This window comes from Natrix helvetica (assembly GCF_964273705.1).
Source record: "Natrix helvetica genome assembly, chromosome: 3".
In the NCBI taxonomy this organism is placed as follows: Eukaryota; Metazoa; Chordata; class Lepidosauria; order Squamata; family Natricidae; genus Natrix; species Natrix helvetica.
In genome coordinates, this window is record NC_138549.1 from 169,057,038 (window position 1) to 169,073,504 (window position 16,467).

At 41.6% G+C, this 16,467-nt stretch overlaps 1 protein-coding gene across 1 annotated transcript; it reads left to right on the plus strand.

The window, feature by feature from the left end:
- Positions 1–2,802: 2,802 nt before the first annotated feature.
- MRGBP (MRG domain binding protein) lies at positions 2,803–14,562 on the plus strand. The gene is made up of 5 exons (XM_081948091.1): positions 2,803–3,099; positions 5,407–5,528; positions 7,394–7,475; positions 9,655–9,729; positions 13,575–14,562. Exons 1-5 carry the CDS (start codon positions 2,838–2,840, stop codon positions 13,763–13,765), a joined length of 732 nt encoding a protein of 243 aa, XP_081804217.1. The 5' UTR covers positions 2,803–2,837; the 3' UTR covers positions 13,766–14,562.
- Positions 14,563–16,467: the final 1,905 nt, after the last annotated feature.

Sequence of the window (16,467 nt, forward strand, 5' to 3'; positions counted from 1 at the left end):
TATGTGTTATCAATGTGTATAAGTGTTTACAATTTAAAAAAAAAAGAATAGTTGTAAGTCGAGGACTACCTGTAGCAATTTCAGCCAATCAATTTTCTTAACTTTCAGAAGTTTTGAACATCGAAAAGATGATGAATGTCAGATGGAAAAGCAAAGATTTTTCTTAGCTTAGGTGTCGTTTCTTTCATTTCCCTAATTCGTCCAGGGCTCCAATAAATAAAATAATTTATTTGAACAGAAACTGTCACCATAATAGGGCAGGTTTTAATGTTTAATTCACTTTCAGATACAAAGACATTCTTTCCCTTTTCCTTTTTACTTAATAAGTTCATTTTACTGCCCTGAAATTTGGTATCTCTGGTATTAGTGTATATTATGTTGTTATTTAATTTAATGTCAAGTGGGGGATTAAGATTTCAAATTAATAACAAACTACAGGAACAGTTAATCTCCACAATAAGACAGATGCTGTTCCACCATTATAAATCTAAACCAAAATGAAAGAATATGAATGTTTCATGGATTATATCCACTCAACTTTCATTATAAACACTTATAATACATAGTACTTTCGTCTGGAAAGAAAACTTGGGGTGGTTTATGAACTTTGCAAAACAAATTAAATCAAACTTTCAATGTTCTAAATGAAGAATTAATTTAGGCTTCAGTATCAGAATACCTGCATATAAACAAGGAAGATGGCAATATTTTTGACATATTATTTTTAATCAACAAAAATAAAATGCAAAGCAGAAAAATGAACATCCAACACTAACAATGAAAGAGAGAGAGAGAGAGAGAGAGAGAGAGAGAGAGAGAGAGAGAGAAAGGAAAGGAAAGAAGGTAGAAGGAAAGAGAGAGAGGGAGGGAGGAAGGGAGGGAAAGGAAGAAAGCAAGATGCTCCAGTAATGCCATATAAATGATATATTAAATAAACAAATATTCGAGATTTGGAAAAATGTCTAATCTAATCAATCCCACATCTAATCATAATGGAAGATAACACTGTTGTTATTCTGGAATTAATTATGACAATGCATCAGTCAATTGAAAAAGGCAGCGTTACTTGGAACAGTTAACATCCTGTGACAATATCTTTTAACACCATCAAGCATCAACATCTGCCTATCCCAGGTCCTTGAACTCAGTAACTGGATAAAAATGCCAAGTCCAGTCTGAACATCTGGCTGACTGTGTGATGAACCAATACTAGCCTCTTCCATGTTGACATATTCCTCGTGTCACAATGTTTATTGAAATAAAAAAACAACCTGCCCCCATATCACTCTGGACAAATGACTATCCAATGAAAACCTCCAGTAATTAAACCTTAAAACCCACCCTATAATAGTGATACTTTCTGTTTAGATAAATTATTTTAAATTTGTTTTAAATGTCCATCTGCATTTAAAAGACAACTCTTTTGAAGACAGCCAAGTCCACATTTTGGACAGAGAGGTCCACGGGTTTGAAAGAGGGGTCAAAGAGTCCATCTTTGTCAAAACTGAACAGCCCTCTCTGGTAAGACCCAACGGATGCTTTTTCTGGAGGGAACTGGACTGTCTTGTTTTTTTTTCTTCGAAGACGTTTCGCTTCTCATCCAAGAAGCTTCTTCAGCTCCAACTGAACAGTGAGGAATGGATGGATATCTATTCTTTGCAGACAGCTGGTTGCTTGCCTCCTTTTAGAGGGTCCTTGGAGCTTAATCTGTGTCCTCAGGGTCACCTGAGTGGTGCTCCTGGTTCCTGCAGTCTGCAATTTCCCCCCCTGGAAATCCATCCCTACTCCCACACCATTCCAAGGGGGTTCATCCCAAATTGTATGGCTAAAGGTCTGTAGAGATTCCCAGTCATCCATGGTTGTCCCAAAGGTGCTTTTTCTGGAGGCAATTGGACTTTCTTCGTTTTTTTTCTTTTGAAGATGTTTCGCTTCCCATCCAAGAAGCTTCTTCAGCTCTGACAGGAGGGTGGAGAATGAAAAGATTCAGGGATAAGACATCATCTATCTCCAGTCTACAACACAGTCCTTTCAACAGTTCCACATCCCTTTGCACCATTCAGGTGACAGGTAGACCTCCAAGTCCTTCAACGACCCTCTAAAAGTCATCTTATTCATTGGATGAAGAATGGAAGGATTTATATTCAGATGGCTGCAAGGAGTACAAATCCTTCCATTCTACACTATCCTGTCAGAGCCGAAGAAGCTTATTGGCTGAGAAGCGAAACGTCTTCAAAGAAAAACCACTTTATCATGCCTTGGTAAGGCCACATTTGGAATCCTGCATCCAGTTTTGGTCACCTCGATGTAAAAAAAAAAGATGTGGAGTGCAGAGAAGAGCAACAAAGATGATTAGTGGACTGGAGGTTAAAACATATGAAGAACCGTTGCAGGAATTGAGTATGTTTGATTTAATGAAAAGAAGGACTAGGGGAGACATGATAGCAGTCTTCCAATATCTCAGGGGTTGCCACAAAGAAGAGGGAGTCAAACTATTCTCCAAAGCACCTGAGGGTAGAACAAGAAGCAATGGGTGGAAACTAATCAAGGAGAGAAGCAACTTAGAACTAAGGAGAAATTTCCTGACAGTGAGGACAATTAACCAGTGGAACAACTTGCCTCCAGAAGTTGTAAATGGAGGATTTTAAGATGTTGGATTACCATTTGTCTGAAGTGTTTCCTGCCTAAGCAGGGGGTTGGAGTAGACCACCTCCAAGGTCCCTTCCAACTCTGTTATTATATTCTATTGTAAAAAAAAAACACCAAAAAGTCCATTGACGATGCTGCCTCGCGCGGTCGCCAGGGGGCGCTAGGTCTCCGTATGGGCCTCGGCGGCGGCCATGGGCGAAGCGGAGAGCTCGGCTGGGGCCGCGGAGGTGAAGCCCCCCTCCTCTGGCCTGGGCCCTGGGCCTGCTCCGGCTGCGATGGAGCCCGGGTCTCAAGCCTCGTCGGAGGACGCGGCGGCTGTAGCGGCCGCGATGGCGGCCACGTCCGCGGCTCCTCCTCCGCCGCCGCCCCCTCCGCTGCTGCCGGTGCCGGTGGTATGGAGCCCCGAAGTGGAGGTGTGCCTCTTCCACGCCATGCTGGGCCACAAGCCCGTCGGTGAGTGCTTTTGAGGGAAGGCGGGGGGACGGAGAGGTATAAAAGTAGGCCGCAGGTGGAGCCTCGGCCTTGCGTAGCGGCGCCAGCCGAGGCGGGGCGCGAGGAGGCGGGAGGGGTTCTTAACGGAAGCGCGGGGTTTGGGCCTTCCTCTTCCGGCCCGGCACTTCCTTCCCAAACTTGCTTACTTTCGCTTGGATTGCCCTTATCGCGCCCTTTTAGGGCTGGAGGGCAGCAAGATTTGATTTTTCAGGCTGTAGGAGTGAAAAGGGGTTTTTGGGCCGAAAAAAGCGTCTTTTTTGTTTGTTTGTTTCCGGGATAAATTCCAGGGAGGCCAGGTTTCTTTCAAAACCTTAAATAACTGAGTTGGTTCTGATTATTATTGGTTATTATTATTGGATGGGAGACCACCAGGAGAGTCCAGGTTCAGTGGGCTAAAAGGAGAAGGGCAAGCTGCTTCTGTATTCTTGACTCCTCAAAAATTGATCTGCAATCGAAGAAGCTTCGGACTTTGCTTTTGTGTGTGTGTGTGTACATAAATTGAGAGGAAAGTCAATAAAAATGGAAAGTACCAGGAGTTTTAAAATCGGACCTGTTCCCCCAAAAATCCACAAACCCCAAAATAGTGCTAAGATCTTGCAAGGAGAATCTGATTGCATTTGGGTTGTTTTGTGTAGTTTTACCTTTATTCCATCGTGATTATACGTTGTTGGGCCTTAACAAGAGAGTAAGTATAAGTATAATCTTTATTGTCGTTGTACTTAAATACAACGAAATTGGTTTTAACCTCACTGGTGCAAAATTATAACAGAAACGAAAAAAGATAGAAAAAGGGAAAAAAACTAGCCTGTGCATGGAGTGATTGTGGTTGTATTTAAAAGTCTCACAGCCCAAGGATAGAAACTATCTTTAAACCTGTTTGTTGGGCTGGCTATACTTTGATGTCTTCTGCCTGATGGTAGAAGTGCAAAGAGACACTGACCAGGGTGTGAATCATCTCTGAGTATCTTCCTTACTCTGCTAAAGCAGCAAGGTCTGGCGATGTCATCCAGGGGAGTAGAACTTTGGCCAAGAAAACCTTGGAATCTAAATTATTTGAGCATGATTTCCCCCCCTTCGGGTTTTCCTTTCCTTGATTGCAATCTGGAGGATTTGAGTCCCTTGGTGGAGAGGTGGAGGGATTTGAGTCCCTTGGTGGAGAGAGAGCGGCCTATAAATTGGATTAATAAAATAAAATAAATAAATAAATAAATTTTTCCCCCTCCTCTCCATATTAAGCCTGACATAAATAGTGCAATCTGGTACTTTGTGAATAAATTCACAGGGGCAAAAATGGCTGGATTTTGTTAACCCTTGCTTTGCCCGACATATCCATTTGTCCTTGGTAGATAAAGCATGCCATTTTTGCAAAAAAAAAAAATCCCTGCTTAACTGTGCCAAAGCACCTCTTGCTCCCTGCAGCCAAATCTATTCAATGTAATCCAGTTGTAATCTAATTTGGCAAATTGTATTCTTGATCCACTGTGGAGTTGGTTTAAATTTTTAAACTAGACATCTTGGGGGGGGAGGGGGGAGGTTTGTGTTGCAGTATTTATAAAGTAACTTGTGGCCTCAGCAGCCACCTTGCCTGGACTTGGAAGCTGAACAGGAGCAATTCTGGTTCATTTAGTGACCATTCAAACTTGTGATCATTGATGTATGATCATTTTTCATATTTATGACTGTTGCAGGATGCTGGGCTAATGTCCCCATCTTTTGCAGCTTTTTGACAAAGTCAAAGGGGAAGTCAGATTCACTTAATAACCATGTTACTAATATAATTGCTGCAGTGATTCACTTATCAACTGTGGCAAGAAAAGTCATACTTTAGGGCTCGCTTAGCAATAGAAATTTTGTCTCACTTAGCAACCGAAAGATTGGTCTCAATTATGGCCGTAAGTCAAGGACTATCTATTCCTGAATTAGAGGCTTCCAAGGAATGCCAATAATGCAGACTAGATTGGGATTTTTTGAAAATAAAAATTAAACTGCTTCTATATCATTTCCAAAGAGAATCATGGATGTGCCCATTAAATCAAGGTTTCTCAACCATGGCAACTTTTAAGATGTGTGTTGAATTCCCAGAATTCCCCATGCTGGGTAGGGAATTCTGGGAGTTGAAGTCCACACCATGGATTATAAATTGTCAAGGTTGAGAAACACTGCATAAGCCCGTCAGGAATCGAGCGTGACACGAGGAAGCCTTTCTTTTTGTGTTACCTTTTTTTTCCTCTCCCCTTCCACCGTTCTCACTCTTTCTTTCCCCTTCAGGTGTGAACCGCCATTTTCATATGATCTGTATCCGAGATAAATTTAGTCAGAATATTGGGAGGCAAATTTCTTCCAAAGTTATCTGGGATCACTTGAGCACGATGTATGACATGCAGGCACTGGTAAGTGTCGACAGGTGAAAAACAGGTCGGGGCCTCTGCTGAATTGCAGCAAGGAGGGCTGGCCATAGAAAGTGCCTGCTCTGCTACCCAAGCCAGGTGGAGAAATGATGATGGTTTGTTCTTTCAGAGGGGAAACCACAGCGGGGTGGTCCATTCCATCCCACAAGCTTCATTTTGCAATCAGAGATTCAGCTGCGCGTAGGCAAAAAATATTCCACGCAAGCTGTTTTTCAGTCTTTGGAACTCCTGACTGTGAGGCTGATCATCATCATCTTCATTTAACGAGGTGGAGTCTGGGCAACTGAATGGAGCTAAGCGTGTTTTAATGGCCAGATGCCCTTCCTGTCGCCAGTGCAGAGTTTTGTTCAGCAGATATATTCTCAGCATGCCCAGAGAGAGAAATATTCACCTCTACCTAGGATTGAACTCACAGTGTCCTGATTGTGAGGCGAGAGCTCCCCCTCTAGGCCACCGTAACACTCCTACTGGGAGGCTGATCATAATACCAAAGAAATCGTGTTGGGTCCAGAGCACCCTTTTGGAAATAAAATACTAAAATCAATAATGATGGATCTTTTGGGCTCCTTGTGTCAGAAATGTGGAAAATGCCAAACTTTGCTCTGTTGGCATGATAACCCGTCCAAGGAAAGAATTTTTTTTAAAAACCACAGTCCAATCAGGTGTGGTGCTATATATTAGGTGAATCAATGTCATATAATTACAAAAATGAAGTACAAGTACAACAACCTCATTTTCAGAAGCTCCAAAGACTGCACAAGATCATATCCCATTCTTGCCCAGTCTCCAAAAATCACTAGACAACCGGGTGTACTTTCAGGAATAGTTGGGTGTTGGTAAACACTGGCGTGTCACCCAAAACATGTCACCTTTGAGGTGGGTGCCATAGATACGCCATCTTTGTGCTAGATGTTAAGATACAGGTATAAGAACAGTTCAAGGGTTGAATTATAGATGGGGAGAGCCAGATTCTAGTCCTCCCTCTGGCAGACAAGCAGGCTGCACCGTTTGGGGCTAGTCACTAGATTGGGAAATCAAAAAACATCTGTCTGTCCACCCTCATTGGGCATCCAGGGTACATTATGGCCCCAACGTTCAATAAAGAGACCTTCGTCCTGCAGAGGATTGATTAGGGTTGATACAATATACAGTGTTTTATATCATGCACACATTTATCCTTTCGTCTTGTCCTTGCTTGTTAAGGAATCCCATATTATGCCTACCAAAAGCTCTGTAGGTATTGTAATATTGTGATCAGATAAAAAGCGTCGAAATTGAGAACTGAAAAGACATCACAAGATCTAAAATTCATCCAAGAAGGCAATGGTGGGTTAGTTGTAGCTGATATCTTTCTTATGCACATGCCACGTATCTGTAGTAGCACCCACTTAGGGATTACGTAATATGAGAGAAAGATACACACATTGTAACGATTGCTGTTTTATTGTATATTTTCATTTTTAAAGGAAATCTTACTTGTTGATCTTCGTTCGGTATAGGCAACAGTGATACCATGCAGAATAATTTAATTTTGTACAGCATGATTCATGGTAGCACACAGTGCAGTTATACAATAAAAATACACAAAAGAATAAAATAATAGAAAGGCTGAATCAAACATCAACACATACAAACTTTAAAAACCTGCTGAGAAGTGTTGATTCTATAAGCTAAATGAGTTTAGAGGTCGAAAAAAAGCAAAAGAAAAAAGGAAGGGCTAGAAACAAAACAAGAGCTCTTTCAAAATATTATGCCCTAATTGCAAAATCTTAACTTTGTGTGTGTTTATTTGGAAACATCTAAAGGTTGGCATAATCGGTTTAATTAATATTGTTTTTCTTTTTAAGCATGAGTCGGAGATTCTTCCTTTCCCTAACTCGGAAAAAAACTTCATCCTCCCTGAAGAAATCATTCAGGAAGTAAAAGAAGGTGAGGCATTTGAATGTACCGTACATTTCTTGCAAACAAAATATTACAGTAAAAGTCTGTATAGAATTGCAGCCTAAGCCATTACACTGGAGGAGATATTGATATGGTCTTCAAACGGCCAGAATACGGCATGAAGTAATCTTACAACCTACAACCCTAATTTTCAAAGCAAGCTGTGGTGTCTTTTTGAAAGTTGTCCAAAGACAGCCCAGGTTTACAAAGGCACTGCAAGCTTGTTTTTGGAAACTGTTTTCTGCTGTCATCCAAACTGGCGTCCCGATGATAGCACAGGGAAAGCTTCCAAACCAAGATGAAGTGGCTAAACTTTGCTATTTTCAGAAAATTTGGAAAACTTTGCAAACCTGAGCTATTTTTGGAGCCTTCCAGATGCGTGAACTTCAGTTGCCAGAATTTTTCAGCAGTGGCCATGCCGGGGTTAAGGAAGGCTATTACATTCTGTCCTGAAAGCAGAGAATCGCTCACACTTTCATGAAGAAAGAAAGGAAATCTCCACCTTGGAGGATGCTTTTCATTTTTGGTAGAAAGGGATTGATTGGACTAAATCCAGTGTTCCCTTCGATCCTTTTGGATAGAAAAAAGATGTGCTTTGAAAGCTATTGAAATTTGGGAAAAGACAACAACTTCAAGAGAAGAGAGAAATTTGCCAAAACTATAAAGTTGGATTTAAGTCATAATGCCATCCGTTTTAGAGATGGAATAGGAAAGGCCTCTCTTTTGCTCCAAACAAGGAAGAGGTTTGAGGACACTATCAGTTGAATATAAACTGGAAAAATATATATATTTTCTACCATTTTCTGCCCTGAAATTATTTCTCATTTCCTGCTTCTTTGTTTTGGAGGCTACAGGTTGGGTTGGGTTTTTTCTCCAGCCCATACTTAATAATAATAATAATAATAATAATAATAATAATAATAATAATAATAATAATAATAATAATAATAATAATAATAATAATAATAATAATATATCCTCCAACATTACAGTTCCCAAGTCCTTGGTTAGGACTCGAGCTGTTGAGCGACCAACCAGCCCCAAAGGCTGTGAATATCACCAAAGACTAACATCATCATCATCATAATGATAATGATAATAATAATAATATTTTGAAATCCCACAAGATCTTGAAAAAGTCAAGTTCTTGTAGGATTTCAGAATTCAGACTGACAGGCACTTGGCCCACAACACACCTGACATAACAATAGTTGAAAAGAAAAAAGTTTGGTTCATTGACATTGCAATACTTGGTGATGCACGAATTGAAGATAAACAGCAAGAAAAAAATCACAAATTACCAGGACTTGCAAATTGAAGTTGAGCGACTGTGGAAAAAGAAATCATGTGTTGTCCCAATTGTAATTGGAGCCCTTGGAGCAATACCTAACAGGCTACCTCGCTATTTGAAAATTCTAAATTTACCTGACTTGAACATTCTTACTCTACAAAAAACCACCCTACTTGGAACAACTTATATCCTCCGACGTTACCTTAACAGTTCCTAGGTCCTCGGTTAGGATTCAAGCTGTTGAGCTACCAACCAGCCCCAAAGGCTGTGAATCTCACCAAAGATTAACATAATAATAATAATAATAATAATAATAATAATAATAATAATAATAATAATAATAATAATGAGTAGGAGTAGTAATAATAATATTAGTAGATGATATAAGTGCCATGTCCAAGAATTTTATAAGCTACATCAGCAAATTGCAGCTTCCTGCAATAACACCAGCGGAACTGCAAAAAACTGCGCTACTCGGAACATCTTATATTTTAAGAAGGTCCTTGGTTGATACCTAGGACGCTGGCAGCAAACCATATCAACCATTAGCACCAGTCACTGGTATTTGTGATGCATTTTTGAATGTTCAGTTGGCTGAGTTTCATGTTTAATGAATAAAGTATATCATCTCATCACCTAGATTATTATTATTTCCTTTATTCATTAAGACTGAGTTTCATGTTTAATGAATAAAAGAAATAATAATCATCATCATCTTCTAGATGATTTGGAGGGCTCTTTGTGGCAGCAGGAGCTGGCAGTGAAAAGTCCTGTTGCCCCAAAACATACTTGGGCGACCTTATGAAGATCAGCTGAAGGAAGAAAGACATTAAAATACCTTACTGCTCACTGATCTATTTCTCATGCTGTGCATAGGTAAAGTGATGATTGAAGACGATATGAAGGAAGAAATAAAGGAAGAGATGGAAGCCCACTCAGCTGCCGAAGAAGGTATTTTGATAGAGGAAAAGTCTTAAGTAAGACAGGGGTCAACCATTATTACTCAGATGTGCAGGTTATGAAAACATTGTTTTAGAACAGGGGTGTCCAAACTTGGGAACTTTAAGACTTGTGGACTTCAACTCCCAGAATTCCCCAGCCAGCCTGGGGAATTCTGGGAGTTGAAGTCCACAAGTCTTAAAGTTCCCAAGTTTGGACACCCCTGTTTTAGAAGAGTTGAAAGAGATCATGCATTGTTAACGGCCTATTGCAATGCTTTTCAACCTTGGCAACATACCAAGAGATTGGACAGCCACTTGTCTGAAATGGTATAGGGCTGTGATGGCCAACCTATGGCACACAGAGGCCTCTCTGCCGGCATGCAAGCTGTCGCCCCAGCTGAGCTCCACCATGCGTGCAGGCGCGCCTCCCGCCGGCCAACTAATTTCAGGTCTCTGCAGCGCATGCTGTTTAATCAAAATGCAGCTAAAACCCTATACATGCCATCGAGAATATAACTATATACCTCCAGCAGGAAGTGCCTCACAGGAGCAGATAGAGATAAATCCTAGAGAGGCAGGAAATGCATCACTGAACAATGGAGATGAACGCTAGAGAGGAATAAAGCTGCATACAAGGCGGACTGACACCTGTGACAGCATAGACATGCTTGAGGAGCGGGGGGAGCGCGGTGTATCACATGCCCCCCCCTGCCCCATTTTTGGTCCCAGGAGGTTTCAGGGAGACATGCTCAAAATGGGGCCCAGGGATGTCGCGCGCACATGCGCAGGGGGCCGGGGCACGCAGAGGGTGTTGCGTGCGTATTGTATTATAGGTGTGGGCACACGCGCTTTTGGCACACGGCAAAAAGGTTAGCCATCAATGGTTTAGGGTCTCCTGCTTGAGCAGGGGGTTGGAGTAGAAGACCTCCAAGGTCCCTTCCAACTCTTATTCTGTCAAACTTAAGATACGCTCTATTGCCAAAAGTATTTGCTCGCCTGCCTTTACTCGAATATGAACTTACAGTATTTAACCTGTGATTATGTCTTCCTGACTGAATTGCTGTTAGTATTTTTTTCCCCTTTGGATTCATTGTTGAGTCACTGGCACTGCATTAATGTGCATACCTAGCCACATTATGGGCACTGCCCATAATGTGGCTAGGTATTTCCTTAGTCTACTCCATGCTTCATTCATTTTTATTATCCTACAGATGCATATCAGTGTTAAGTAAGTAAGCTCCCCGTTAGGAGAGCGAGTGTGCAGAGAAGCGTAATGAGAGTGGTGTGGAAGAAGACGCACAAACCAGCACACAGGGACACCGAATAGTATAAAATATAGTAGTTCACTATGTGGAAATATAGAGGTATTCAGAGTTCCGTTTACAGTCCAAGTCATACACGGTTCAGTCAGTCAGTTATCAATGTTCTCAGTTAAGGAATGATCCTTCGAACACAGTCCAGTATCTAATAATCAGTTTAGCACACAAAGCAGCTAACTGTAGCAAAAACACAGTACCTCACAATACACCGATCAGCGTCTAACACACAGAGAGCTAACAGTCATTCTGACTCCCTCTTATGGCTGCTTGAGGTAACAGCTACCGATCACATTGCAGCAGTACTTAAAGCTACAGTACTACCATCCTTGTTTATATATTGCTGGCCCAACTGTTAGCTTACATTCCTAACATCAGTTATAACTTCTCCAAATTAATGACTTTTTTACTTATTCTTTGTGCTAATTATAGTTAGTCTGGATTTTATCAGACTGATTTTCATGTATCTGCTCTGTATTACTATGAGTATTGGGTAGAGGATTTGTAACATCATCCATTAGACATCAGTCAGCAGAGATCTGAAGCATGCGGCATGTCCTTATGGGAATGCATGGGGCAGGCAGAGATTGAGGGGAGCAGGGAGTCCTGCAAGAAGCTCAATTCTATGGCCTCTAAAGCTTTAAAGGCAATAACCAGGAAACTTGAATTACACCTGAACATCTATTGGGAGCCAATATAAGTTCATATGCGAGTAAAGGCAGGTGAGCAAATACTTTTGGCAATATAGTGTATGTGGACTTCAACTCCCAGAATTCCTCAAAACTCTTATCTCTATTCACGAGATCTTCTAATAGGCTTGAGGTTCCAATGGTCAGGCTTCCTCTGTGGTCATGCAGCCAAACGTCAGATGCTCAGCCACAGGGCTGCATTATAATGCCTTGGTGAGGCCACACTTGGAATACTGCATTCAGTTCTGGTCGCCACGATGTAAAAAAGATGTGGAGACTCTAGAAAGAGTGCAGAGAAGAGCAACAAAGATGATTAGGGGACTGGAGACTAAAACATATGGAGAACGTTGCAGGAACTGGGTATGTCTAGTTTAATAGAAAGAAGGACTAGGGGAGACATGATAGCAGTGTTCCAATATCTCAGGGGTTGCCACAAAGAAGAGGGAGTCAAGCTATTCTCCAAGGCACCTGAGGGTAGAACAAGAAGCAATGGGTGGAAACTAATCAAGGAGAGAAGCAACTTAGAACTGAGGAGAAATTTCCTGACAGTTAGAACAATTAATCAGTGGAACAGAAATTGCCTCCAGAAGTTGTGAATGCCCCAACACTGGAAGTCTTTAAGAAGATGTTGGATAGCCATTTGTCTGGAACGGTATAGGGTTTCCTGCCTAGGCAGGGGGTTGGACTAGAAGACCTCCAAGGTCCCTTCCAACTCTACTATTGTATTGTATTGTATTGTATTGTATTTATGGCCGTTTGCAGTATCCTGCTGTCATGTGACCGCATTTTAGGGCAGCTTTGCTGAAAACCAGCTTTTCCCATTTTCAGCAAAACCGTGCCCATAGCGAACCATTGGTTTGCTTAACAACTGCCACAGAAGTGTTGAAACTGGGCCAATCGCAGGATCAAACCATTCTACAACACATTGCAAGTTGCGACCGCAATGGGCCAGATCCATTACGCTTGTATCTCGAGCTCTACCTCTAGTTAACGAGATACAAAACTGACCATTTGGGTCCATGAGGAATTGGATAAAATCGGATGGATGGAAGCTAATCAAGGAGAGAAGCAACCTGGAATTAAGGAGAAACTTCCTGACAGTAAGGACCATTAACCAGTAGAACAGTTTACCTTCACAAATTGTAGGGGCTCAATCGCTGGTTTTTTAAGAAGAGATTGGACGCCCGTTTATCTGAAATTGTATAATAGGGTGTCCTGCTTGAGCAGGGGGCTGGACTAGAAGACCCCCCAAGGTCCCTTCCAGCTCTCCTCTGATTGATCGGTTGAAATTGTGGATAGAATGGCCTACTTTTAAGCTACATATAGATTTTATTAATGCATATGTCTTATAAAAAGTATGATCACGTGGCTCAGGGACACGGTGGCTCAGTGGCTAAGATGCTGAGCTTTTCAATCAGACGTTCGGCAGTTCGAATCCCTAGCGCCGCATAACAGAGTGAGCTCCTGTTACTTGTCCCAGCTTCTGCCCACCTAGCAGTTCCAAAGCATGTAAAAATGCAAGAAGAAAATTAGGAATCGCCTTTGGTGGGAAGGTAACAGCGTTCCGTGCACCTTTGGCATTTAGTCATGCCGACCACGTGACCACAGAGATGTCTTCGGACAGCGCTGGCTCTTTGGCTTTGAAACGGAGATGAGCCCGCCCCCTAGAGTCAGGAACGACTAACACGCATGTGCGAGGAGAACCTTTACCTTTACCTAGATTGTATTAATGTATATTTCTTATAAAAAGTACAATCACATATGGAAAAAATGCATATAAATTCATTGCAGCCATGCTCTTTTGGGGAACAGAGATGTTGCCTAAATTTTGTCCCACCATTGTGTTTCAGTATATGCTTCCCTGGGGAACCTGACAAAGGCCACCGAAAAACCCAGCAGCAAAGAGAAGGAAAGAAGTTCCTCGGAGTCTGGATCCAAAGAAGGAGGAGATAAGAGAAAACGGAACAGAGTCACGGAGAAGGTCTTAAATGCAAACAGCAACCCCTCCAGTCCCAGCGCAGCCAAAAGGCGCAGGACATAAAAAGACAGCAGAACAACTCTGGAGCGTATCCTGAAGTCTGAACCGGGAAAAATTGTAGGTCCCAGCTAGCCCATCGGTGTGAAACGGGGAGACAAATTGAGATAAACTGGTCATCACCCCTCTAAAAGGAAGCAAGTGGTAGCTTTGTCCTCCGAATTGTAGGAAGAGAGGGAGGCTTTACAGCAAATGCCAAACAAGTCCGACATTTCTTTTTCGCCATCAGATGCAAACTACATACTTAGTCTCGCAACTGGATCCGTGGGAACCAAGGAGCATCGGTTTTTTATTTAAATTTTTAGAGACTTCTGTGTTTTGAACTGGAGTGGCTCACCTTGGCGACTGCAGCACAATTTTTGAGAAGCGGAATCGGAACTTGCCAAAAAGCAACTGAGTTTATACATCCTGGGATCAGTCAAGACAACTTGCCTGGTAGCAGGAGAGCGAGTTCCCTGTATATTTGTATATATGTATGCAGGTTTTTTTTTTAAATTCATTATTTAATTTTCTGATCGTTTTTTTTAAAGAAAAAGTATTTTTTTGCAGAAATTCTTAAATAGAGGTTCGGGTAACTTTGCTATTTAAGCTATTTTGGAAGTCAGTTTAGGTTTTTACTTGAAAACGCGCCGGTGTTAAAAAAACGAAGTCTCGTAGCGTTTCTGTATGATCCAATAGTAAAATTTCCTTCTCTGAATTGGGGGAAGAGGGGGTTGATTTAGAAAATACCTTTTGTACGAAAAACAGGAACAGTTACGGTAACATTCAACGTTCTGTTTGAATAAATTTCTGCTGTTCGATAAAATGGGTTCCAGTCCATTTCGCGTTTCATTCCAACCCCTTTCATTTTACAAGCCTACATGAAGTCAGGTTTGTTTCACCGAGTTCTAAGAAGACCTCAGTTTATGGTCAGGTTTAATTCTTGCAAGCAGCCAGTGATTTTTCTCCACCCTCTAGGCCAGGGGTGTCAAACTTGATTCCATTGAGGGACACATCAGGGTTGTGTTTGACCTTGGGGGGCTGGGGTGGGCATGGCCAGCTCAACACTCGTGTCAGGGGCGCCTGTGGTGTCTCGGACCCTCTCCCAGTGAAAATGGGCTCCCAAACTCCACTTTCGCCTGCGATGGCCACCTACAACCCTCTGCCAGTGAAAACAGAGCTTGGGAAAGCTGCATGAGCTCCCTTTTTACTGGCAGAGGCACCACGTGCCAGATCCAAGCACCCTGCAGGCCGGATCCAGCACCCGGGCCTTGAGTTTGACACCCCTGCTCTACGTAGACCTCTGTTGATTTCTCATCAGTGCAACAGTTTTAGTTCTCGACCAATGACTGTAATTGAGCCTGAAATACAGACAATTGACTGTGGGGAGGGGGTGACTATTGGAACTTTGGAACTAGGCCATAAGTCCCTTTTTCCAGGGAGGTTGTAATTTCAAACATTCATGAAGCAGCCAGTCATAAGTGGAGGACTACCTGTGTTCTTAACTGACCGTATTATTTGTTTTAATCTCTCCCAGAGTGGTGGGTGGCCTTTAGAAAGGGACTAAATAAGTAATCCCTAAAATCCTGTGGCTTTTGAAATCTTGAGGAACTGCTTTTTAACTTTTTAAGCCCACGCTTGAAGATGGCAGGTGAGATCCTGCCGAAACGTTGCAAAGACAATCTCAACCTTACACGGGAAAAGACCCGAATACAACAAAACCAGCATATATATATATATATATATATATATATATATATATAGATAGATAGATAGATAGATAGATAGATAGATAGATAGATAGATAGATAGATAGATAGATAGATAGATAGATAGATAGATGATAGATAGATAGATAGATAGATGATAGATAGATAGATGATAGATAGATGATAGATAGATAGATAGATAGATAGATAGATAGATAGATAGATGAGAGAGAGAGAGAGAGAGAGAGAGAGTTTGACTCCACCTTTGTAATCAACCTGGTTATTACAATTTCCTCATTTCTTGCTTCTCATCCTTAACCTGACAGTTACTAAACATTTTTTATTAGCTGTGTAAATTCAGTGCACCTGACTTAGTTATAAAGTGAATTGGTTTTTCTGAATTGGTGCCATACAGTGAAGCACAAACTAAAGAAACCAAGATTACCCAAAATGTTACAAGACAATCACCTACTGGTAAGGTAAGGTAAGGTTAACATAATTAACCTCTGGGTTAATAACAATGTAATCATTAAGTGTATTTAATTACCTAATTTATTTGTGGCCCACCTTGCAATTTCAAAGCAACTGGTATTATCGCAGTGCAATCAGTGTAATTAATTTAGTGTAAGGAAATTAATTTACTACACCTTCAGAAGCTGAAAATTTTCTTGATTCTGGCTCTTGAATTGTGCTGAAGCCGTACAGCTTCGTTATTCCAGGGGGGGGGGGAGACAACACACCGAGTCCACCTTTTATCAGGATCAACTAAAAACAGCAAATTTGTACAGGCAATGCAACTTTTCATTTAGTGACCGAACTTACAGTGGCACTAAAAAAAAGTGACTTTAATGACTGTTTTTCACACTTGAGTGTTGCTGTGGCCTAGAGGTGGAACTTTAGCCTCACAATTGGGAGGCTGTGAGTTCGATCCTAGGTAGAGGCAGATATTTCTCTCTCCGCAGGATGAGAATATATCTGCTGAATATAACTCCGCATTGGCAACAGGAAGGACATCCGGCC